At 40.9% G+C, this 27,043-nt stretch overlaps 1 protein-coding gene across 6 annotated transcripts in view; it reads right to left on the bottom strand.

Moving 5' to 3' along the window:
* FGGY (FGGY carbohydrate kinase domain containing) overlaps positions 1-27,043 on the bottom strand; it is a 443,688-nt gene that overhangs the window by 214,750 nt on the left and 201,895 nt on the right. For 5 of the 6 annotated variants that reach the window (XM_014590284.2, XM_006154914.3, XM_014590285.2 and 2 more), the window contains exon 7: positions 20,226-20,354. The exons of the other annotated variant lie outside the window; for it this stretch is intronic. In XM_014590284.2, coding sequence (XP_014445770.1) covers positions 20,226-20,354 — 129 coding nt within the window. The remainder of the gene's footprint in view (positions 1-20,225; positions 20,355-27,043) is intronic. 6 annotated transcript variants of the gene reach the window in all.

Below are 27,043 nucleotides of genomic sequence, written 5' to 3'. Positions count from 1 at the left end.
AGTGTTGTACTAATGTACACTTCCATAGCAAATGCTTGGACATTTCAGGGTTTCACATCCCCATCAGCACTTGGTATCACCAATCCTTTTTATTTTAGCGAACTTAGTGGATGTGTAATGGTATTACAACATGGTAAAACCATGGGCAAGAGGGGCAAAGGGGAGAAACAATTAACAGACAAAAGAATGCAAAGTTTTCTTTTGGGAAAAAAAGTTCTATAATTTTTACTTTAAAAATATATAAAATATATAAACATAAAAAATAAAACAAATAAAAAACAACCAATGGTTTAGACTTTCCTAATGACTATGAGTCTAAAAACCTGTTTTACATTTTATTGCCTATTTATATATTCGCTTTTCTGAAAAGATACTCAAGCCTGTTTGTTTCTTTCTTACCATTTTTTTCTCTCAGCCTAGCTGTGTTTTTCTTATTCATCTGTGGGAATTCTTTATATATTCTGAATACAATTGCTTTGTTATATATGTATTGAAAATATTTTCTCCCACTTTGTGGCTTGCATTTTCTCTCTTTCAATGGCATCCTTGAATAAAAATCAGTTTCACATTTTAATGTAGTACGACTTACCAATCTTTTTTCCTTTATGGTTATACTAATACTTATTGATGTTTTATTCCAGAAATATTCACCTCTCTGAAAGTCACGAAGATCTTCTTTTTGTCTCTTAGAAGCTCCTGCACACTTTATATGGAGGCTTATAATCCATTTGGACTCTATTTCCATGTATGGTATAAGGCAAGTGCCAAAATTCAATTTTGCCATATCAATATTCAATCAGTATAGCACCATTACATTTAAAAACCTTCTTGTTTTCACAGATGTCTCCACCTTTGTCACGAACATATATGTGAGAGTTCGTTTCTGGACTCCTTAATTTATTTCCTTCTGGTTTAGTTGTCCTTGCCCTGATGCCAGTCTTCATTACTTCATAATAAGTTCTGATATCTGACAGTATTCAGTCCTTCCAACTACATTCTTCTTCATGGATGCCTTATTATTGGCCTCTTTTCATGTAAGTTTTAGGATGACTGTTAATTTTCATCTCCTCACATATGAATCTGCATTAATTAGTCTGTATTGCATCTATAGAAAAACTTGGGAAGCACGGCCATATTTACAATATTGATCTTCCAACTGACAAACAGCATATGTTTCTCCATTTACCTATGACATCTTTACACTGACTCTCTCAATAATATTTAAAAGCTTTCTACATAGATGTCTTTCACATCTTTATTCTCAAGTATTTGATATTTTGATGCTATTGTAAATTGTGCTATTTAAAATTTTTATTTTTTAAATGGTTGTTTTGGGTTTATAGAAATTGAGCTTTAGGTTTAATTTTATTTATTTATTTTTTTAGAGAGGTTTTTGCTTTACAGCGCATGAGCTCACCAGAAAGACAGAGAGAGACAAAGAGACAGAAGAGAGAAATCACCCTGCAGGGGCGCTGGCCCCACTGCCATCCCTTCTCCTCCATTCTCCTCTCGGGATCTTGGGCACGCATGCACAAGAGCCTGTCATGAGTTTAAGCCACCACATGCTGTCCCATACAAATTACTTTAAGCTTTATTTTTTCCTTTTAAGAGAGATGTTTGCTATAGGGTGTATGAGCTAACCAGAGAGATAGAGACAGACAGACAGAAAGCAAGAAATCACCCCTTGAGGGGATGGCCATGCCATAATCCTCCTTCATTCTCTTCTCAGATTTTGGGCATGCATGCACATGTGCTCAGCATAGGTTTCAAGCTGCCGAGTCCAGGACTCAAACTGCGGTCAACTATGTGGGAGTTCAGTGACATAAACATTACGCCAACTGCCTTAAGCTTTATTTTTAATTATTTCTTCTTCAGAGAGAGACACACCCAAGGTCCTCACAGCATGACAGACACCCAGCCAGTCTGGATCACAGGCATGAGCACATATACCCAACACGCATGGAAAGCCCTGGGATGCACACCTGGGACTGTCCTATGTGTGTGCAGCTGTGTTCCCACTACACCACTGACTAGCCCCTGAACTCAAATTTTTATCCCCCTGGCCTACAGATCACCCAAGTCAGTATTTATCTTCTCAGCCTCTGAAATCTCTTGCTGAAACTGGCCCCATTCGGTGCATAAAAGGGTAGAAATATCTAGCCCAACTGTCTAGACTTCTCTCCTGTTCCTGGCCCCTCAAGTCCTTTATCAGTGGCTGTCTGATGCTCTTATATGAGTACATTTGTCAGCTGCATGTGCAGCTGCATTTCCTACCCAGCTTTTCTGATCCTTGGGAGTGTGGGAATTGAGAGAATAGCGCACTGCAGCCAGAAGCAAAAATATTCAGAAATGCTCAATGAATGAATGAACTATTTTGTGTTTGTGATATTTATTCCAATAATATTGCCTTAGTCATAGGAAAATTTGGGCATATAAAAGTAGATATATGGGGGTCAGCAGGTGGAGTAGTGGCTAAGGTGCTTGACTTCTACATGGCGAACTGTGGTTACAGTCCTGGACATGGCAGCTTAAAAATCATGCTGGGCTTGTATGCGTGTGTGCCCCAAATCCTGAGAGGAGCCTGGAGGAGAAGGGATTATGGTGTCCACTCACCCCCGGGGGTGATTTCTCACTTTCCCTCTTTCTATCTTTCTCTCTCTGGTGAGTACACACGAGTTATGACAAAAACCCTAATAAAAATAAAATAAAATAAAATAAAATAAAAAGGCAGATATATGGGTAGAAGAATGAACCAATGAACCTTGATCTTGACTTTCTCACTAATGAAGACACTAAGTATTAAAGAGGTGAGTTGTGGGAATCACATGACTGGTAATGAGAGATCTGTGATTTGAGTTAAAGCCTTCATGACCCTCTACTTATTTCTGTTAAACAGTATCATGCTGGGACCAGCAACTGGTATAATGGCTATGTTGTTGGACGCCCATGTAGTCAACCACAGTTTGAGTCCCAGACCTGGTGGCTTAAACTCATGTCAGGTGTGTGTGTGTGCATGCCCAAGATCCCAAGAGAATGGAGGAGAAGGGATTGTGGCATGGCCATCCACCCTGGGGGGTGATTTCTTGCTTTCTGTCTTTCTGTCCCTCTGTCTTTCTGTTGAGCACACAGGCCCTATAGCAAAAACTTCTCAAAAAAAAGAATTATATAAAGCTCTGTATGAAAAGAATCTCGTGATTAAGATCACCTCCAGTAATTTGCCTGGAGGGCAGAGGAAAAGCACACACTTTTCAACATGATACTCAAGGATTTCCAATCTTTCTCCACCTTTTTACTTTTTTTTTTTTTTTTGGAGAGATTTTTGCTATAGGGCGCGTGCGCTCGCCAGACAGACAGAGAGAGACATAGAGACAGCAAGAGAGAACTCCCACCCCAGGGGGGATGGTCACGGCGCAATCCCTTCTCCTCCATTCTCTTGGGATCTTGGGCACGCACACACACACACTCGGCGTGAGTTTTAAGCCACCGGGTCCAGGACGCGAACCGCGGTCGACTACGTGGGAGTCCAGCGACATAGCCATTACGCTAACTGCTGGTTCCCTCTCCACCTTTTTGATCTTTATAAATGCATCTTTCAAGAATCCTTCCAAATGGAAATGGCTACTATTTCCCAAGCCCATTCAGTGTCTTCATTTACATTCTGTATGTCCAGGATATTCTACATTTTGTTGTTTACCGTGAAGAATACACGTATTAACCTAAATCCAGGTCAAAAGCCACTCCTTCCATTTCCCTGAAAGACCAAGGTATCTGACATCTGGGTGTTCTCATGACAAGTTCTGTGACCTTGAACAAGATACCAGAGTAGAAGTCAGGATTATACGTGCAGGCACTCTGGCACATTTCTATCACACTGAGGTTCCCTCAATGAGTATCAGTATCTTTGTTCCTTCTTTGCCTTACTGTTTTAACTGGAAGTGACTTCTCCCTTTTTATAATTCCTATAGAACTTAGTTTACATGTCTGAATTTTTTTAATATTGCTGTTATTTTCCATAGTAACTACTCTGGTACTGAGCCTATTATTTAAGCAAACTATCCGTACACGGATACCTTCATTCATTGACACTTAGGAGTTACATACATAGTACCTCATGCCTCTGCATGAGCTCCAGCTAAGTGCTGCAGTGAAGTTACAGAGAGGAATATAACCAGATTGCACTGCCCACAAGAAGCTCAGAGTCTAAGTAGGGGAGATAGTAATGTGGCCATCTACTTAGGTATCCAAGTGTTATTGTCTATTGTGTTGAACTTAATGATAGTGATATGTCCAGGGGGAAAGAATTATTAGGCCACATGCATTAGGCTGGATAATAATGCTAAACCACAGCAAACCAGGCAGTGTATGAATGTCTTTGAAGAGGCACATTATTTGGGTATATTTAATATAATTCACAGAATCCAATTGTGTGGGTTTTTCTTTACAACTTTCAGCTGTGAGAAGCCTGGATATAAAAGGCGTGTAAAGTTTTTGCTCGTTATTGATACTGGTGGGAGATTCTCCCCTCTGCGTTTCACAGTGGTGAGTCACAAGGCTGATATACTTTTAACTCTCTAAGCTAAATTTGGCCTAGGAATCTGTAATAATACAGATTGACAGCCTAACACTCTCTTTAAACAAAACGTAAAAGCTATAGCTTTCCCTAGACCTGACCATTTGATTCAAAGACTCTCCATGTCTTCTGGTTTTTGAACATCTTTTAAAAATTGTCTACAGTCAACTGCATTAACACTGGCTTGGGTGCAACTCCATAATGGTAAAAAGGAGAAAGGTGGGATCAGACAGACCAAGGTTCTCTCTATTCCACCACACCAACTGTCTGAGTCTTGAAGTCTCTTTTATCTTTAAGTAGGAGCAGTAGGAATGCATACAGCCTGAAAGCTGGCTGCCCATGTTAAGTGCCATCTAGGTGAATAAGTAGTACCTGACTCATGTGTAAGAGGTCAGATAATCTCTTTATTGCTCCTTGAAACAAAAAATTTGCAGTATTTACAAATGCAGTCTTGCACTCAGCCTGGTATCAATTTTGTTCTTTCTGGATTATAGACATAGCTTTTGACTCTCAACTGACTTGAGTTTAGAACACCCCTCCTGCTACTACTGTTGAACTCCTTTATGCTCATATGGAAGCTGGGTACAATGAGATAGTCAGGCCCTAGGTACATACAGTGATCAGAATCTATGGTGGTGGTGCCAGGGGCTGGGGTGAAAACCAGTAATCTTTGTTTTAACTAGTTCCATGGGAGACTATGCATACTCAAGTTTGAAAATCACTACAAGTAAATAAGGATAGAAATCAATGTTTAAAAAAAAATGAAAAACCTCTGCAAGTCATTCTAAGTTTCAATAAAAATACTTATTTTGTTGTTAACTACATTGTAAATTCAGTTTACTATGAATGACTGGAAGTAATCTAGCTCATGTAGTTTCTGATGTGCTCCTTTATAATTCTCATTGTCAATCTCCAGTAATTTATAACTAAAATGAGGACAAAAAGAAGACATGTGATAATTTGCCATTGCCACCAACAACATGAGGATAAGAACACTCTAAGTATAGGCACAGGCATTCTATTGGCCCTGAGAGAACATTCATCAACTCGGACCACGGTGAGTACAGTTTCTGTTTGGATATGAGGAAGGGAGAAGAGATGGGGGGTGAAAAGAAAGAGCAGAGATAAAATTCTTCCTATAGAAGACAGTGACACCAAGTAGATTGGGTATGAGACAGTGAGGGATGAGAAACAGCAATGGTGATCTGCAGAAGTTAGAGATGAGGGAATACACAGCTTCCTGGTCCAGCCACGATTCTGCAGGCTGAGTAGGTGCAATAACAAAGATGAAATGTGAAGCACTGGGACATTTCCGAATCCTTCCAGAACCTGGCAAAATAAATTATCTGCTTAATTCCATTTAAGCAAGTTTTTTCTCCAAGCTTATAATGAGAAGGCATCTTTTTTACTACTCTATTCCTTTGGAGCATCACCCATTGGTATTAAAGATTATATTCACACTCCCCAAAGCATGTACTAATATAAAATATTCGGTATCAAAATGCTGAAGAAGCTATTTGAATGGGTAGAGTTGACTCAAATTTAGCATTCAGCCTCTCTATCTTGAAATTCAAGACCTTTCACATTCCGTTTTCCAACCTAGCCTACTAATGTATTCCATGCCCACACTGTGTCAGGACAAAGCATTATTCAAAAGGCACTATTCTCATTCCCACTTACAGAGAGAAAACTGAGGTAAGAGTAGTGAAGTAAGCTGCCACTAAGTGGTAAAGCTGGGATGTGGACCCAGGCAGACTGATTCCCAAGCCTATGCTGTACCACACAGGCTGTGTCCTCCTAGCTGTCTCTCACTGCTCCCCTCTAACACTTGAGTGGTGAGCTTGCCACTCTGAAGTGCTCCTAGATTAAGCCAGGCCTTTTCGCACCTCTGGACGTTTGCATATTCTATTCCTGTCTCTTCCTGGTTCTAGTTTTCACCTCCTAGGTGACGCCTTCCTAACTTTTCCTGGAGGAGCCAGCTGATCTGGTCCCCATGTTCTTGAAACACTTTCCTCACCTCTGGAAGAGCTGTGTGCGGCTTGTATCAGGATTTTCCAGAAATCAGGCCTCCCTTCTCCACCAGCTGCTGAGTTCCTCTATCTAGAAAAAGGAATGGGTCACCTTCATCCTGGTATCCCTAGGATACAGAATATCTAACACAAAGTATGGGTCCAACATAAATTTGCTGATTGGATTCATCTCTCCCTTGCTTCTTATGCAATGAAATGTTCCCTTAGTTCATTAAGGTCTTTTTCTTCAAACATAACCATTCGGGACTGAACTTTGCTGCCCTCACCACACACCTTCTAGTTTCTGTCAGCTTATACAGACCCGTTCTACCTAACACTTATATGTACTCGTGGCATATGCATATGTATCCACAGACATACATATGCACACATGTGTATACCTACAGACATATAGAAACAGAGACATGCTTGAAGATATGCATATCTACATGTATAACTACATGAAAGCACACACATATTAAGAGATACATCATAAATACACATGTACTGGGTTGTTGGAAAAGTCATAATGTATTCTTAAATGTTTTTCTATGCAAAAATGCATCATGAATTTTCTGATGACCCAATACATGAGATATGTGCATATATAAATATAGACATAAATATAAACACACAAATAGGTGCACACATATTTACATGCATAATACACAACACACAAACATACATTTGCACACACAGAAACACACATACATGGGTACACATGTATATAAGCATACATGTATACACATGTGACACACATGCAAACATTCATGTACAAACATACATAGACATATACAATATGCATACACCCGCATACACATAAGCATATAGTTTTATATGAAAATTTATGAAACCTACCAGTAGGAGAGACACTGAGAGTTGGAACTTGGTTTTGTTTACACCTACATATAACACACCTATAATGCCGATGCATACAGAGAATTTATCACATATTTGTTAAATAAACAAGTGAAAGTCTGAATTACTCTTGTTTACTATTATTCATAATGTAAATCTATCAAGATGACATTAATCATAGTTAAAAATACATACATAACATTGCCAGGCATTGTTATAAGTGCTTTAAAAAATATTAGCTTGGACCCAGCAGGTGGCATAGCAGTTAAAGTGTTGTACTTGTACATGGTCGACCATGCTTCGAGTCCCAGACTAGGGGGCTTGAAACTCATGCTAGGGCACATGTGTACAAGTCCAAAATCCCAAGAGGAGAATGGAGAAGGGACTGCTATGTGGCCATCGCCCCTTGGGGGGTGATTCTCACTTTGTGTGTTTCCAGCAAGCACATGTGTCCTATAGTAAAAATCTCTCTTAAAAAAAAAAAAAAAAAAAAGTTAGCTCATTTGGGCCAATAGGTGGTTTGGTGGTTAAAGCACTGGATCTTACACAGTCAACTCTATGATTCAAGTTCCAAACCTGGCAGCTTGAAAAAACATCAGGCATGTGTACGTACATGTCCAAAGTCCTAACAGGAGAATGGAAGAGAAGAAATTGCAGTGTGACTATCCTCCCTGGGGGTGACTTCCCACTTTTCCTCTCTCTCTGTCTCTTGCAGTCTCTATTGACTAGTGCACATGCCCTATGGAAAAAAATCTTTAAAAAAAGATAATTTATTCTGCAAACAACTCTATGAAGTGGGGATTATTATTATTATTTCCATTTCACAGATGGGAAAAATGAGGCACAGAACATCAAGTAACTGCCCAAGGACACACAGACAACCAGTGGAACCAAAATTCAAGTTCTTAACTACTATGCTATGTTATTTCAAGATTTCTCATGTTCACTGTCTTCGGAGAGCTGAATTCTTGCATCAGAGTCATAATATAGATAAGGATTAGAGCTATGGGAAGATGGGATAGGGTGAGTCTGCTGAATGATAAAACAGGAGACTCATGCAACTTTCTTATATTTCAAGGTTTTTCCCTCTTAATTTCTCGAGACATTTACACTGCTGCAGAATGCACTGAGGAAATCCTCAGACTGCCCAATTAAAAATTTTTTTAAATTCATTTTGTTTTTTATAATGACTTACATAAATGTATAGTTAAGAGAAAAACTGAAAAGTAAGAAATGAACCAAGGCTGTGGAGAGATAGAAAGGAAGAAACCAGCAGTCTGGACGTGAGGCTGCCACAGTCCGGCGGTAACTGGAGATGTGTCTTTTCCCACCATCAGCTGCTGATGAGCAAGCCGCAAAGTAAACACCAGTGTGCAGGGCCAGTCTATGGATGTTAGGTACCACGTGAGGAGTTTCTGTGCCATGAAAAACAGTGGATCCGATCCTACTCTTGCAGCCAGTGACGCGAGTACAATATTAGACTCTGGGTCCCCAAACACACACTTTTCCAGCAGACTTCTACCTTTTGAACTCGGAGCAGGAAGTTCTTCTAACAGGTGGTTGGCAGTGTCTAAATCTGGGGCTGGTTTATGTGTGTTTTTGGTTTTGTTTTTTGTTCCCAAGCTCAGCAAAGGAAAACAGCAGCTCATCTGCTCAGCCCTATCCTAACCCATGAGAGAATAAGTAGTACTTCCTAGTTAAAAATTCCCTCTGAATACCTGATATAGCTCCTGAGCTGATGCAATGGTCAGAGATGTGCTTGAACTCAGGGGCTCTGGGTACAGGAATTCATGATGGATCAAGGCACTGTGTTCCATTTATTAGGTAGTACTTCTTCCATCATTGGATGCGAAGGCTGTGCCATAGCAAATGTAAAGATAGGTCAGGGGCACACGGATGAAGACTTCAGGCTTGGCTCCAAACCTTCCTGGTCCTGTAACTAGGCAAATCCCTTCACCCCCTGCAGTGTTAGTTTGTTCAACCATTAAAAGGAGTGCAATAATAGCTTCCTTGGGGCTGGTCCCATAGCCTAGTAGTTAAGGGAACTTGATTCCATATGTCTGAGCACAGTTCAAATCCCTAGCTACACACACATAAATGCACTAGGCAGGGTCAGCAGGGGAGCGCTTACAGGCCCTCGAAACAGAAAGACCTGGCTCCAGGACTCTATTTTATCACTGATTAAAATATCATCTGGAGGGGCCGGCAGGTAGGGTGGTGGTTAAGGGCGCTGGACTCCCATGTGGCCGACTGTGGTTCGAGTTGTGGACCTCGGCAGATCCTGGTACCATAAGAGCTCCCTGTACATGGCAAGTGCATGCACACACACACACACACACACAACACACACACACACACGCCAAGAACCCTGGCTGACTGAGCCAGGGGGTGGATTACAATATGGGGATCCTGCTGGAGTGCTCGTCCCCCTCTCTTTCATTTGCTCTCTTTTTCTCTCTCTCACATGGAAGAAATAAATGAATCAAAACTTTTAAAAAAGTCAACTTAAGCAGGTTATGAAACCTTGAAAATTAAATGCAGAAAATAATGGTAGTTCATAGAGTGGTTATGGGCTGATAGTTAAAAGTACTTATTAGGACAAGAAGATGGCATAATGGCTACGTTGTAGGACTCACATGGCCAAACACAGTTCGAGTCCTGGACCTGGTCGCTTGAAACTCATGCCGGGTGTGTGTGTATGAATGCCCAAAATTCTGAGAGGAGGGTGGAGGAAAAGGGATTGCGACGTGGCCACAGGGGTGATTTCTCCCTTTCTGTCTGTCTCTGGCAAGTGCACACACCCTATACACCCTATGGCAAAAATCTCTAAAAAGAGTGTCTATTAATAAACTTGGTATAACTAGTGTTTAATAAATGGTAGATGAAATAAAAATGACTGCCTTAAGCTCTTCAAAAAGAACCTGAATGCCAGCTACTTTTATTATTAACCAGCATTGAGGGAAATTCTTTGGAACCTAGAGTAGGTTCTAACAACAAAATTTATTCATGTGTGGCTTAGAAAAACTAACATGTTTACTTTAACAGCCACCTAAGATACTGACTATAGCATTCAATGGCATAAGGTATAAAATGGAATGACACATCAGCAGTCATTTCCTTTTCCTAATTTGGAGATGGTGTAGCATTAAAAAAAATGGAGGCAGGGGCTCTGGCTGATTAATTAGGATGCCCAGATTCTAAGTTCAACTCCCATCGAAATTTGCTAGTATAACCTTGGATGACTCATCATTTTTCTGGGCTTCAGTTTTTTCATCTGCAAATTGAAGAATTTGATATAGAAAATGTTGGAACAACCATTTAGTTCTAAAGTCTAGAATTACTCATTATCCAAATAGGAGTGTGTGTACCAAACTAAACACATTATGATGTCAAGGCACCTGCATATCCTGGCTTGTGTGAGGCTGTAGCCCCAAGGCCCTGGATTGCCCTCAGCTCTCTGTCCAGCATAAAAGACCAGTCTCCCCGCAAGGCCAATCCTTCAGTCTTCTCCACCTCCTTGGCCACATTAGCCCTTGCCACTGCTCATGCAGCTGCTGAGGTCTCTGGCAGTGGAGGTTCTCATTAAACCAACTTTCAACTTACAACAATAAACTTGAAATCACATTAACAAACTCCTCCTCCTTTCTTCTGATTCACATCCAGGAACTCCCTGAGTTGTCCCTGCTCTATCTGCCTGGGTACTGGCACGGCTTAGCTCCTTGCAGATTCCCCAGCTTGACTTTATCTGCACTTCTAATCCTCCTCTCTTTCTTGCAGACCATCAGCCTCTTTGGATCCACTCTCACTCTGATTTTGGATAAGCTCTCTCCTGCCCCTGCTCTTGGCTGGAGCCTGGGTCAGGCTCCTCTGCAGCACAGTTCTGTGGTCTGATTTGCCTACCTAGCAGCTAAACATCACTACTGCTTCTTCCTCTTCTTCTTCTTTTTTTTTTTCAATTTGCTAAATATTTTTAAAAAATAATAATGTATTTTAATTTTTTAAATACATTCAATCACTATATATCACTTAGCTTACAAAGTGAATTTTCCAACATGGACATATTTCACACCAGTCCAGTTGGGAACACTATACATGTTATCATCAACAGATAATAATCCATTTCTGTGTCACATTATGTCTTGCCTCTCTATTTTTCCCGTTAGTGTCTTTCCTCACACTCTCCTCCTTTGCTATAGCTTCTTACCCTTGAGTCCCCGGAGTCAACTCGCTCCCCAAGGCTGTCTCCTCTGGGTACCACCAGATGACATCTTCTGCCCTTAGATCAATTTCCTAAGTCTCACCACAGACATGAAGACTCAGAACCTTCAACAGGGTAGTGTCTGAGGAGCTATGTATTATATTTAAAAGACTCCCTCAGATTTAGTAATCCTTATTTTTGATTTTCCAAAATCCTCTCATATTTATTAACTGAATTATTTGTGAATTCACTAGCTTATTGAGGATCCTATGGCTTCTCTGCTGGATGACGGGCATACAAAGGTTACTATCATCTGGAGGGAAAACTGAGATAGGAGCAATGTGGCAGAAAACACAGAGAACGGAGTGATTGATTTTTCTCTAAGAGTGGGATTAAATCTGGAGAAGTCTCCAGTGGATGTAACATTGAGATTAAGTGCTGATGGATGAGCAGGGTTACTACGTGAGTGGGAGAGGCAAGGCCTCCCAGACTGACGCTCACGCAATGGAAAGGAGGCAAGATGTGCAGGACGTGTCGAAAGAAGGCTGAGCGGTCAGTGTGGCTTGACTCTCAGTGAGATGGATGGCAAGGAAGCATCCTGTACTCGCTGCCCCTCAGTCTTCACTTTTATGTTCTTATCTCACAACTGCTTTTACTGAAGACTACATTTCATAAAATATATTTGACAAAGTACTAATATATTGGCAAAGCCCTTATTTTGGGCTGCTAGTTGGCTTCTGTAAAAATAGATTGAATTAAAGGAAGAAAATGTTATCACTGGAGGTATTTCAAGACAGAGGAGGGTTGGTCAGATTCAATGCTACTGATGTTTGAGGCTGGATAATTCTTTGTTATAGGGTGGCATTGCAGGCTGCAGGAGTACATTTCCAGTCTCCACCTAACATAGGCCAGTGCCATTCTCCCTTCCCCAGATATGATAAACAAAACTATTTACAGGCATTCCCAAATATCTCCTAGGGGGTAAAATCACCCTTGGCTGAAAACCACTGATTTGGAGAAAAATAATATGAACTTTATGGAGTTAAGTTCGTATCTTACCATGACACTAGTTACGTGATTATGGAAATGGTACTCTTTCTGCCTTCAATTCGCTCATGTAGAGAATGGGAAATAACCTCTACCTCATAGGATTACTGTGGTGAGCAAGAGCTAAAGTGTGTAAAGTACATAGAAGGCAAATAAGAAATGGTCATTGGGCCAGCCCCCTAGCCTGGTGGTTAAGGGAATTGGATCCCACATGGCCAACTGTAGTCAAATCCCAGATTCAGTGGCTTAAAAAACATGCTATGTGCATGTGTGTGCATGCTCAAAATTCCAATAGGATATAGAAATGGAGGAGAAAGGATTGTAGCATGACCACATCCCATTAGGGGATTCTCTCCCTCTCTCTCTCTGGCACACACAATTAGCAATTAAGAAAATAAAATGGTCAGAATAGAAAGAGTACCAGTACCAGTAAGAGCAAAGGTTCTAATACTTGTTATTATTAATAATGTTGATATTATTATTTTATCTTTACAAATAAAGCCTAATTGAAGTTTAAAAGTTACAAGAAAGAAAGGAAGGAAGGAAGGAAGGAAGGAAGGAAGGAAGGAAGGAAGGCAGGTAGGCAGGTAGGCAGGCAGGCAGGCAGACAGGCAGGCAGTCCACCTTATTGAGAAGCAGTGACAGGGCAGGAAATATTGTATGACCTTACCAGTTATCACTTCCTCTACAAGTCCTTTTAGAATTCTCCAAGTCTTAATTTTGGGTCTATTTTATGTTTATCCAAAGCCCTCCATACTTGGCAAAACTACTTGTAGTTTCTTACTTATTTGTTTTCTTTACTAGATTCTGAATTCCTCGAAGTCGCCTTCTCTCCCATAGTCACCTTATATGCCCATGAACTAGTAAAGTGGATCATTAGTAAACAAGTACTGAAAGACTTCCTTCATTTTTACTTGCTCAGATGACATTTTTCATATCAAATTCAAGACTCTGAACCAGATTCTAATAGGTATGCCATTCCATAATAACACCAGTGTTAAGTGTGAGCTATAGAACCTGATGGGGATTGAATCTCACATCTACCACTTGACTGGGTGATTTCAACAAGTTAGGTCATCTTATGAGCCTCAGTTAACAAACTGAACAAAATAACAATTTCTATAAAATTGTTTTGAGAACTAAGTGTAAGATAAATTAATATTCTTGAATCTATAACTGACTTTCTTTGAGACTCAGGCATTTCCTGTGCAAAATGAAGGTACACATACCTTTCTTTTTTTTCACATTATTTATTATTTGTTTTTTTGTATATACTTTCAGTCATGTTGTTTGGCTTACCATGAGACCATTTTGATATGTGCACATTTCTCCCCAGACCCGTTGATCAAATATCTTTGAACTTCTCTACAAAGTTGCCATGAGGAGAAAATTCTATAGGGAACACACATTTGCTTCATAAATCTAAAGTTTACAAATGCAAGGGACTATGGCTAGTGAATATGTTTCCTGGTCAAACATGATACCTTTAGTATATGTAATACTTATTTAAAATACCACTTAAAATCAAGTTCTCTAAAGATGCTGCCTGCATACACTCCCTTCTGGAACACTGATAACGGTGATAAGAAGTTGGCATGTTCTCTTGTTTGCTGGAACAAACTGTTTTGCTCTGGAAGAGCACAGGACAGGAGTGACTTTTGAAAAATTCTTTATTAAAATTTGCTATTTAAAAAATGAAAGAAGAAGAAGAAAAGAAATGAAAAATCCTCATTTTGATTTGACAAGTCACTACAGCCAATTCAACATCAGGCAGAGAATCCGGTATTGATAATCACAGTGGTGTTATACCCAGGCACCATGTTTGCTCTTTTATACAATAGAGTTTTATACAAAAACATACTAATGCAATGGGACCACAAGGGCAGAGATTTTTTTTTGAGGTTTTTTTTTTTGGGTTTTTTTTTTTTTTTTTTTTTTTTTTTGCTGTAGGGTGCATGTGCTCACCGGAAAGACAGAGAGAGACAGAGAGACAGAAAGTGAGAAATCACCATCCAGGTTTATGACCACACTGCAATCCCTTCTCCTCCATTCTCCTCTAGGGATCTTGGGCACGCACGCACATGCACCTGGAGTGAGTTTTAAGTCACCGGTTCTGGGACTCAAACCATGGTTGACTACATGGGAGTTCAGCGACATAGCCATTACGTCATTTGCTGGTACCAGCACAGAATTTTCTAGACAGCTAGGAGTAGCTCAGGAGTGTTCAAACCGAACTGTGATCCTGGAGAACTGAGCCAGACACACATGTTGAACAGGGACAATTGCCTCTATAAGGAGAGGTTACTATGTCTCTTAATTGTAATATCCATCCCTTTTGGAGGGTTTGTCACTCATTCATTCATTATTCACTAACTAGCAGATTTAAGAGCTAATGGACTATGTTTTAAGGTTTCTGCCATAGGGTACCTGGGCTCTCCAGAGAGACACAGCGAGACACTGTAAGAGAGAAAGTGAGAAATTACCCCTGCTCCCTGATGGCTATGCCATGATCCCTCCTCCATGCTTCTCATGGGATTTTGGGCACCCATGCACACATTCCCAGCATGACCTTTAACCCAGCAGGTCCAGGCTCTGACCATCATTGGCCATGTAGGAGTCTAGAGCCTTAACCACCACACCACATGTTGGCCCCATCTGTCCCATACTATTAAGCCACAAACATGCAAACCAGGAAAGAATAAACAGAATATTCTCTCTAAAGGGCTGTCTATGCAGAAAGCACTATACAGGCTGCTCGGATATGAGGATGAAATGACAAGGGCCTAAAAGAGTTTACAAATGGTGGGGCAGGCAGGTGGTGTGATGGTTAGAGGCACTGGATTCCTACATGTCGACCATGGTTCAAGTCTCGGACCTGGTAGCTTGCTTTCTTGCTTTCCCTTTCTCTCTCTCTGTCTCTGTCTGGTCAAATTAACAACAACAACAATAGAAGTAAATAAAAATAAATATTTTTCAAAAAGGGGAGTTTACAAATGGTAGATAAGTCCACATTACGCACACACACACACACAGACCTCAAGTACAGAATGCAGTGGGAACAAACAAAAAAGAGTGCTTCAGTCAGCCTGAGGAGTCAGGGAGGGTTTCCCACAGGAGATGGCAGCAGATTCAAGAGCTAATGGACAATAAGGAGTTTGTCTGAGAGAAGAGGGGCCTGAGATAAGAAATTAGGTTGTTATTGCCATTCACAACAGTTGGGGTACTGGAGCCAAGAACAAACCTGGAACAAAGTTTACATTATTTTTATAAGCTAGAAAAATATTAGCAGCAGGAGCTCTGGCCAGAACCACCCCCATAAAGTGCAAACAAGCTTCTCCTATCTCCTGGCTGTCTGTTGGGGAACTTACTAACCAGCACCTTAAGAACAAAATGTTCTTCTGTCTTTGATTTTTATTCCCACAAAGTCTTTCCTCTTTTTCCAGAACTGGAGAAAAGCATGAGTTGAGTTTGACTTGTGTCTTTGATCTTTATCCTCCTATTACAGGCTTTCGTTGGGATCAAGAGTCCAGGAGAATTTCTCCAGGCTGAGTGCTGACCCCTCCTACCAGCCAGAATGTGGAGTCCACGGCAGGTCATGCCAGGTCAGCACCTGAAGTGATCAAGCTGCCAGGGATTGTTGATGAGGGGCCTGGATGGTGTCCAATTCCAACCCTAAAGCTGGGCTGTTATCTGCTATTCAGAGGTCTTTTAGCACAGCATTCATCTACCACAGTTCTTGGGGCTGTTTCTAACCTCAACCTATATAGAATCTCAAAGAAGTGAGTACTGCATTCTTGTACAGAGACCCCGGGGAGAAAAAGTGGGGCAGATTCAGGGAGGACAGATGGAGTCCAGAAGCCTTGGGTTCTTCTCCAGCTGCCTGGCCAAAGGAAAACAGTTCTCTTGACAGACAATTCCTACCAAGGTAGTAACTTAAAGAGCTTCCATTTATGAAGCTCGTACTTTGTGTCAGGCACTAAGCCCAGAGTGAGGAAAAACAAAGAAAGGTGCCTCGTTGTTGTGTGCCTACTATGCGCTGGATACTCTGCCAGCTACATGAACTATCTGCACATCATTAGTTCTCATAACAGAATCGTTATGGCTATCTCTTCTGCTTCAGAGGAAACAAAAACACTAAGAGATGCCTGTTTGTAGGAATTTAAATGCAGATCTGCACACTCCATACTGACTGTTCTCATCACAGCATTGTAAGATGTCTCAGGAGACTAGCTGTCCCATACTATAAAGCCAATACCTGTAGACCAGGGGAGAACAAGGAAAGTTTTATCTCCCAAAGGGGTGGGACTTTCATTTGTTCACTGGGTATAACGTTCAGTGCCTAAACCAGGAACTGACAGGTACACATGCACCCAATATATGTCTTAAGCAAATATGCGGCTGGAGTGGTAGATGATCTTTTCAAGACTTTCATGCATTTGTTCTCCTCATGCTCACAGGAGCACAGGGAGGGAAAGGACCATTTGCTCCCAGGCCTCTCCTTACTAGACATCCTAATTCTCTTGGCTGTAAGGTGAAGGGGAGAAGAGGTATAAGAACAGACAAGAAGGTCGCCATTATTAACTGGGTCTTTACTTTCTCATAATCACTGAGATTTCCCCTTCCTGTATATCCCCTACCTACAACAGCACCTTATCTCAGCCATTAAAGAATCCAAAGTCCCTAGTCTATCTTTACACTTAAAAAAATTTATTTTTGAAAAATACTGGGAAAAGTCACTAACTTACAAGCATTTGTATTTTAAAGGAAACAAAGGACCTAGGCCTAAGCTTCTAAGGGTTAACTTTCTGTCACTGAGCATCTCTGTTAGGGAAAAGATGGGTGTCACTTGGCAGTCCTGTCCCTTGGAGGGCACAGAAATTCCTGGGCAGGAGTTAGAGGGCGTGCCTGGCATATTCCTTAGGAAGGTCTGGGAAACTGACCAGGAAACCATAGTACCTCTGGCTCCCCAAAGGCCATCACTCTTTTCCAACAGTGATGGTCCTGGCTAAGTACCCATCACTGGAGTTGGGTGGATGACTGAGACTGACACTCCAGGGCTAATTAAAAATGCATGACAGGGACCAGCAGTTGGCATAATAGCTATGTCGCTGGACTCCCACGTAGTCGACCGTGGTTCAAGTCCTAGACCCAGTGGCTTAAACTCATGCCGGGCCTGTGTGTGTGTGTGTGTGTGTGTGTGTGTGTACCCAAGATCCTGAGAGGAGAATGGAGGAAAAGGGATTCTGGTGTGGCCATCCCCCCTGGGGGTTGATTTCTCACTTTCTGTGTCTCTGTCTCTCTGTTTTTCTGGCAAGCACATGCGCCCTATAGCAAAAACCTCTCCAAAAACAAACAAATCATGACAGAGGAAGTTCCTGTGGCCTCACACATTATCTGGAATGTCCGGATTACTAGAAGACAGGGACACACTATGTTTATCTAGGTCTCTAATTCTCTCTGCACTTATACCTGAAAACCAAAAGTCAAAAGAAAACAAAAAAGCACCAAAAAATATGACATTCCTAACAAGAGCACACATTGCTCACGGAAAAGTACCTGGAGAGCAACACCCATGCCTGTAATCAGATCTACCTGCCACATCATTCCATCAACTCACATGTGTCCCTGGTTGTTTACTATTTCTCAGGCGCTATGTGAGCACTTGAGCACATAAGGATGGAAGCACAGATAGACTCATGTATCGATGGGAATATCCTGTTTCTGCAAGTGTGTGGATCATGTGGACCAACAAGACACTGTTCAACGACCTGCCACATAAAGAACCAGACTAAACTTCACTCTGTATGTTAAGGCTACTTCACTGAATTCTGGTCTAAATACAACTTGATGCACGTACTGAACTCATCAAGCATCTATAGAAACCAGGCACAGAAAAGTAGTAGTGCTCCTGACTTCAAGAAGTTCACATTCTTGGGACCAGCAGTTAGCGTAATGGCTATGTCGCTGGACTCCCACATAGTTGACTGCAGTTAGTGTCCTGGACCCAGTGGCTTAAACTCATGTCGGACACGCGTGCATGCATGCCCAAGATCCCAAGAGGAGAATGGAGGAGAAGGGATTGTGGCGTGGCCATCCCCTCAGAGGGGGATTTCTCGCTTTCTATCTCTCTGTCTCTCTCTGTCTGTCCGGCGAGCGCATGCGCCCTATAGCAAAAACCTCTCCAAAAAAATTTAAAAAAGAAGTTCATATTCTAGTAGAAAAGATGAACAGATAAACCAGAAAATCCAATATGATCATTTCTTCAAATAGGTAAAAGTGATGAAAGGAGCAAAACTTAGAGAATTTCTGAATAATCTGAGTATTCCATAAGAAGCTATGCAGAGGAGAAAAGCACCTTACACCTCATATGGGTCTTCAAGTTAGCCAGCTGGAGAAGTAGAGGACCCGTCCTTCTAGGCTGAGAACACATATACCATACACGAAGATGTGAAAATGTACATTTGTGAACAGGGTTCTGAGAGCAAAATCAATTTAAATATTTGAAAGATAATTCTTGACAATAAGATAAAGTATGAGCCAGAATAACTCTGAATGTTTTTTTACCATGACCCATAGTAAGAAATCTATTTTCATCAAAGCTTACCTTGTACATAAAATGGAGCCATAAGCTCCGCAAACCAGTGCTCACCCTTAGTATGTGAATTGTGCTTTGATATTTTCTACGCTGCTCTATTCTATTCCACTTTATTCTAAAAATTCAAGGGTCATGGCCTACTAAATTGACTTCAGGAATTGTAAACCATATATCCATAGATTAAAACAAAACACTGTTAGAATGAAAGGCTGGGAAAAATATATATGGCTATAGTTGAAGTGAGAGAGAGTATCATAGCAACAACCAAAACAAAATAGTTGTGATAGGAATGAAGGAGAGCACAGAGTCATCACTCTTTGCTTTAATTCTGTTTCATTTCATACTTTCCCATTACTTCTGGTAAAGAGATCTTGGTTTCCTTTGGTTTGTTTTACATTCATTGCTGCTCCCCCCCCACCCCCCAGCAAGATGCGTGGACATGGTAAGAGCTTAAAGGGTATCTGATGAATGAATGAATGATAGCTTTGAGAATCATGTAGGGGATGAAAACAACACTACAAATGAGTAACCTGATATACGATAAAGGCAGACATATCATGAAAATAAACCTATTAGACTTGTAAGGATTTTGGAGTACTAGTAAGAAAAAAAACAGTAAAGGTAAGTGCACCATCATCATACATGCTAGCTGGAAGTCAACATATCATTTTCAAGTTTTCAGTGAACCTAAGAACATCCAGACAATTAGTCAGATCATTTTTTCTCAATGATAATATGTGGAGAAATTAATAAAATTATAAAATGACATTTAATAAAAAAGTTCTATAATTCTATCTAAATGCCTAACTGTAAAATAACCTTTCTTTATTACATCTTGAATCACCAACCCTTGAACTTTGGCTTAAACATGGAAAAGAACTGACTTAGATTCTGGGGAAGATTCTGTTTGGATTCAGTGCTGGCTAGAGGCATGGAAGGAGGGAGTACCTAGTCCTCCTGCGTGGGCGTCGATGAGCGAGGCTGCCACCGCAATTCCGGCAGGAAGGCCAAGATCTTTGGCTGCCTCTGGCGTGAGCCCATTTCCGAGAGAACTTCCAGGAGGCAATACTTGGTTTCCTGGGTAGACATGAAAGAAAACCAAACACCCATCAATTTTAAAAACATGAAAGCAGGCAAGGGTTATTTTGTTTTTACTTTGTTTTAAGAGAGCCTCTTTGCTCTCTCCTTTCTCTGCATTTTCTGACTTTGAACAAGATAGAAACCATGCAGCTAGGAAGAGTCCCTTCAGAATCCTTTTGTTTATCTGGTATCTGAAGTGTATGTGTGCTAAACCTACGAGTCAGGCTGTGGGATGTTATACAAAGACAGAAGCTCTAAAAAGTCAGAGAAGATTCCATTATTACGAAATTCCAAAAAGAATATAAACACAGTGGTCTCTTGAAGTAAGTTAAGGTGCTCAAACTCTTACAGATGAGCTTCCAAATAGCAACTCTACCAGCGTACCTGACTTATACACGCATACTCACACACAGATTCACACATATTCATTCCATACACACTCTCTGTGAACAGTCCTAAGGAAGTTAAGAACATTTTCTTGAATAGCTATTTCCTGTAAGAACTGGAGGGAGGTAGTATTTCGTACCAATAAAGAACTTCTTAAAAGATTTCTTTCTCAGCTGGAAAACAAACTCCATTCTAAACTCTGCAAACTTTACAAGGCTGCTACTTGCACAACCATAGAATATAATTTGAATGATGTTCTTTGGAGTTGTGCAATGCAGTGACCCTGATATTTCAAGCGACCTTGAATTCCTGCAGTCTGTCAGGCTTTCAGTTAAGAATTTATTGATTGTCTTGTTTTGTGTGGGTGCTGTGGGGCTATAAAAGGCAGTCCTTGCCCCCATCCTAGTTAGAAAAACAAGATAAGCACACAGAGAACTGTGTAAGTCAGAATAGAATGAAATGATCCATCTGCTCCCAGGTGTTTAACAGAGTCTTAGCCCTTAGCTACCCACCCACTGACAAGGAATTCTAGGATAAGCATTTCTGCACTGAAGAGAGTGGTAGGGGCTAACCCACATATGTGCTAAGGTTCCTTTGAGCCCCAAGATACTAGGATTCTGAATGTGTGGTCAGCAATTTGCTCAGTGCTAAGACAACATTTGTTAACTGTTCCATGAGCTTGGGGTAAGGAGGCAGAGGGAGCTGGGCAGGGGTACTCCAGGAGGTAAATGTGAAGGTTGGCTAAGGGGGCAGAAGGCGAAGGCTCAACCAATCTCTTCTAAATGGAAACAAGGAACTTCCACAATATCATTTTAAGAAATAAGTTTCTATCTATAATTGAATTTGGAAAACATTTAGCTAGGAAGAGAAAAAGGAAGACAGAAACTATGGTAGTGGCTTCTGGGGTTTCATTGTCCAACATGATAGCACCAGGCACATGGGAACTAAGCACTTTAAGTAGTGGTTAAGTAACTGCAGAGGTAATTTTTCATTTTATCTCATTTTAATTAAATGTAAATTTAAAAACTGATACTCAATTCAGTTATTGAAAAACTGTTACATATGTTTGGAACAACTTTGGTATGCAAATATACTTTTTCAACATTAATTTAACAAATCTATATTGGATATTTCCAATGAAGATCTAATGTTTGAATTGAGCTATGCTAAGTGGAAAATATACACCAGGTGCCAAAGATTTAGTCTGGGAAAATAAATGTAAAATATCTCATTAGTAGTTTTTATATCAATTATGTGTTGAAATGGTATTTTGGATATGTTAAAAGATATTAACATTAATTTCATCTACTTTTTTCATATTATAACAGGCTACTGGAAATTTTAGTTACATATGTGGTTCAGGTTATATTTCCATGTTCTAAAGGGAAAGATTAAGATGCTCAAATGATAGGGTGGCAAGCAGGAAGATTTCTCTCTGGGTAACTGAAACTTGGAAATGAACAGTGCCCTTGGTCCCTGGCAGTACCTTAATTATGTATCACATCTCATATCCAGCATATAATAGATACCATTCCCATTTTGCTGGGGCATTTCATGCCAGGGCCAGAACTAAGGATCTATTTATGCATTTTCACTTCATTTTCATGATAACCTTGTGTGGAGAGAATAGGACCCATATTGCCCCATTTCTAGATGGATGAGGACATCAAGTTTAAGAGAAAAGGTAAATTCCATATAATTACAGCTTAAGAGCTGGAGACAAACCATGGGTTCTACTCTGATATCAATCTCTGTGCTCTTATTCAGTATATTAGCTTTTAGAGAAGATATTCTTTAAAATGTGTTTTGGAAGAAACATTTAACAGACATAAGACTGTAAAATTTTCCGTTAAAACAAAAGTTTTGTAATTTCTACTTTATAAAAATAAAAATTAAAAAGATACGTTTTGGGGACTAGCAGTTGGCATAATGACTGTCGCTGAACTCCCATGTAGTTGACCATAGTTCGAGTCCCAGACCCGGTGGCTTAAATTCACACCGGGCATGTGTGCGTGCATGCCCAAGATCCCAAGAGGAGAATGGAGGAGAAGGAACTGCAGCGTGGCCATCCCCCCTGGGGGGTGATTTCTTGCTTTCTGTCTCTCTGTCTCTGTCTTTCTGGCAAGTGCACGCACCCCATAGCAAAAAAAAAAAAAGAAAAAAAAAAAAAGAAAAGAAAAGATACGTTTTGGGGGCTGGCAGATGGTATGGTGGTTAAGGCACTAGACTCCATATATCTGACTATGGTTCAAGTCCCAGACCTGGTAACTTGTTTTCTCACTTTCCGTCTCTGTCTCACTCTGCCATTCTCTGGCTAAAATGAAGATAGTAAATACATAAAATAAATAATTATATGAAAAAGTATATGTTTTGTATGAGTGAAGGGATTAGGAGAAGTATTTTTAGAACAAACATTGTGTACATTTAAAAAGTAGAACCATTTGAAAATCTTACTTGATAACTCAGATTTTTTTAAAACAGTTATTTTTCATAGCAGGGTCAAAATGGAAACTCTGCTCCACTTATATTCCCAATCTTTACAAACATAAAAGGTGTGATTTTCATTAAAAAAAAAGTTCCAGAAAGGAAAATGATTGGGGTGGAGAGAGGTGAGGGTCCAAGTCTTCTCTACAGTAATTCAGAAAGAATTTTAACTGATAAGTGAGCTGAATTTGTTTCTGTCTTTGGGCTCAGAACATGAGGCTTCAGACCACTGTGAGGCACAGGGCGAGTCCTGAGCATGCAGGCAGGAGATGTGGATTAACTCAAAGGCTCTAGGACCACAGGGTGTTTCTCGACAGAGGAAGCATCTTGACCAAAGACAAGAAGGGAGAGGGACCCAGAAGAGTTGGGAAACTAGAACACGACTGAGGTGGAAACAGGAAGAGGCTGTGGATAAGATGGAGGAAGTCAGAGAGGAGGCGGGGGCAAGGTACACAGGGCCTTATAAACCACACCAAGGTGTCTGAACTTCATCATGAAGGTAGTGTGCAATACACTACCACCACCACCCAAGGAGCACTGTGCTACAAGGAAGGTGAGTGTTGTGTTTTTTAAAGCTCTCTCTGGCAGCATTATAGATGATAAACTATATGGAAAACAGTTGTGGAGCTGTTACTTTCATTAATCAAAGAGAGAAAAGTTAGGGATAGCAGGTAACCTCATGGAGGTTAAGGTGACTAGATCCCACATTACCAAGTCACCTCTGTTCAAGTCCTGGTCCCAAGAGCCTGGAAATCACACCAAGCATGTGTGCCCAAGATCCTGGGAGGAGAATGGAAGTGAAGATATTATGATGTGGTCATCCCCTAGGTGGTGATTTCTCACTCCTTTCCCCTCTCTCTCTCTGGAAAGCACATGCTTCCTATAGAAAAACTAAATAACCATAATACATAAACAATTAAAAAGGAGAGAGAAGATGCGGGCCTTCATCAAGGTCTTGGTAACTGGCAGATACAAGAGGTTTGTAGAGCAAGAAACAACAGGGAACTGTGTTTGCCTTGACAGAGACACCACAGTACAATTCTCCTGTTCAGAAAGAACTTGCTGTGCAGCTGAGAGGAGTGAAGTTGTCAGCCAGCCTCTAGGTATCTACTTTGGAACCTGTCCCAGATGCTGAGAGCACCATGCTGAGGTGGTGACCCTCCCAGAGCAGCCTGCTCTTAGACACCTGGGAAGGTAGGGACAGATGTGCTCAGCTGGCCCGCTCAGTCCAGTGCACTCTGCTGGGCAGACCAAGGTGCCGCAGGACCACACAGTGGTTCCATTCCTTCCTGTGCCCAGTCTTACTCCCTCCTCCTTGCTCAGATGACCCTCCCTAATAAACACCTTACAGCCCCAAATGTGATTAGCCTTTGTTTCCAGAGAACCCAACCTAGGGCCATGAGCCAGCCTTCTGTTCAGACCAGTGGTCTAGGAATGAAAATAAATACACATGAAGTTGAACATCCCTCTTTTCCATTAGAACCACGGCCTTGGGAATAGCTTATGCAGATTCCAAACAGGAAGGAGTTTTTTTTTATTTAGAGACCAGAAGGAAACAGCTTGGCATAAAAGAGGATGACAGAAATAGGTGAGACTCCCTGAGAAATCACCCCTTCAGATGGCACTTTAAGTGTATCAGCCAGGGCTGTACAGAGGAACAAGAGCTACCAGAGGCAAGTTTTAGTGCCCTTTGACAGCTTTTCCTGAAATAATCCTTATTTCACTCTTCTTTCACTGTAAAATTAATCACAGCATTGCTTTTCCCAGTTAATCAAGATTTTATTACCTCAGCACCTGCAGTCACTTCTAGACTTCATTCAACCACTCATTCATATATTTTTAAACATTTATTTCTTCCATGGGTGGGTGGGCGTAGAGAAAACATCTCCAACAGCCAACAGGGTCTTCACATCATGATCCTCTCTCAGACTAGGCCAGCCACCATGGACATGCAGGAAGGCCCCAGGACAAGAACCCAGAGCCCTCACATGCAGACCCAGCATTACACTATCATTGTGCCATTGACTGGCCCTGTTCACACAGTGGAACAAACAGTTCAGTAGCAACAGTAATGATGGCCCACATAGATGTCTATCTTACCACATACCAAGATCTTCTGTGGAACAAGCGGAAGAGGCACCTCTGATCTCAGAAAGCTCACATGTTATTTGGAACAAAGACAACGGAAAAATCAAGACTTGGGACTGTGTAGAAAACGCTAGACAGGTAGAGTGCAGATGGTGTTCAGAAAGAACTGAGGAAGGATCAGTTAGGTTAGCTCAGGAGAAAGGATGAAATCTAAGTGAAGCTGACACTGAAGCCTTGTCTGGAAAGACAAGTGGGGGACTGCTGTATTAAGTGCCAGAATGTCCTGGGGGAAATGGATACCACTAGAGCGAAAAAGCGGGTTCACTGCAGATCATGAGTGGCACACGGTGTTTATGGTATTCAGTATGCTAGCAGGAAAAAAAAATCACCCAGGGAGGAAGGGAATAGGGTGGCTTTGGATGTTAAGATTTGTTTTGTTTTTTGTTTTGTTTTTTTTTTGTTTGTTTGTTTGGTTTTTTTTGAGAGAGGTTTTCACTATAGGGCACGTGCACTCGCCAGACAGACAGAGAGAGACAGAGAGACAGAAAGCGAGAAATCACCCCCCAGAAGGGATGGTCACGCAGCAATCCCTTCTCCTCCATTCTCCTCTCGGGATCTTGGGCACGCACGCACATGCGCCCGGCGTGAGTTTTAAGCCACCGGGTCCGGGACGCGAACCGCGGTTGACTACGTGGGAATCCAGCGACATAGCCATTACGCTAACTGCTGGTTCCCAAGATTTGTTTTTTAAGAAGATAAACCTCTGCAGTGTGAAAAAGGGCTAGAATGGGAAACAGTTTTTATCTTTAAACAAGCAGGCCAACTGAAAAACACAGGCTATAAGACATTACACAGAGTACTTCATTTTATGAACAACACAAAGATAACCTTTTTGTAAGTAGTAGATGGACTAGTTTTAAAAATATATTCATTGCAAGGAAAATACAGAAAATAGGATTTCTCTGGATGGAGAAATTACGTGTGTTATTTTGCTTTAACTAATCCGTAACGTTTAATTGTTCTACTTTGAATACACATTTCTTGTATAATAAGCTTAAAGGTATTTTCTCATTTAAATTCTGACAAAGCAAATAATTAGGGTATATCTAGTCAACAAAAATCCCACACAGTCATTAAAATGAATAAAGCTAAATTAAGTATGGATTTGGAAGGAAGTCTAAGATAAATTAAAGGGAAATGGCACAATGCAGAATGATAGAGTATGATCGCATTTGTGTTTTCTTTTCCAAAACATGTAAACATGTAAACACATATACTTCCAGAAAAATCCTAGAAAAAAATAAACAAAATATTGTTATGGCAAGGATTGGGACCCAGTGAAGGGTATTCTTTCTATATTGTTTATGCTTTTATACCATATCCTTATATTTCTTTTGTGAACAAAACAACTAGCTTAGGTGGAAATAAAAACAAAAGAGAATACTGTGTACCTTATCCCAACCTTGCTCCTCAATCTGCAGTCAGGAAAGAGACCCAAGGGGAATTTACATTTTTTTCCCCCATTTCATTGTCCTCTCTCCCATGTATATACAAATTCTTACCTCAGGATATAAAAAAGCAATTGCCCTGCGGGCTCTTGGGCTCAAGTCCACTGAATTCCCATTTGGATGGGCAGATTCAATAGGAGCGGTCAAAGCTGGAGTCTACAATTATCTGGTGGTTGCAGTCCCTCCTCACAGGCGGGGGCTCCTATTACACCAAATCTT

The sequence above is a fragment of the Tupaia chinensis genome, unplaced genomic scaffold (assembly GCF_000334495.1).
Source record: "Tupaia chinensis unplaced genomic scaffold, TupChi_1.0 Scaffold000425_1, whole genome shotgun sequence".
NCBI lineage: Eukaryota > Metazoa > Chordata > Mammalia > Scandentia > Tupaiidae > Tupaia > Tupaia belangeri.
The sequence above is the reverse complement of the archived record's forward strand: the minus strand, read 5'-3'. Positions and strand labels throughout refer to the sequence as shown.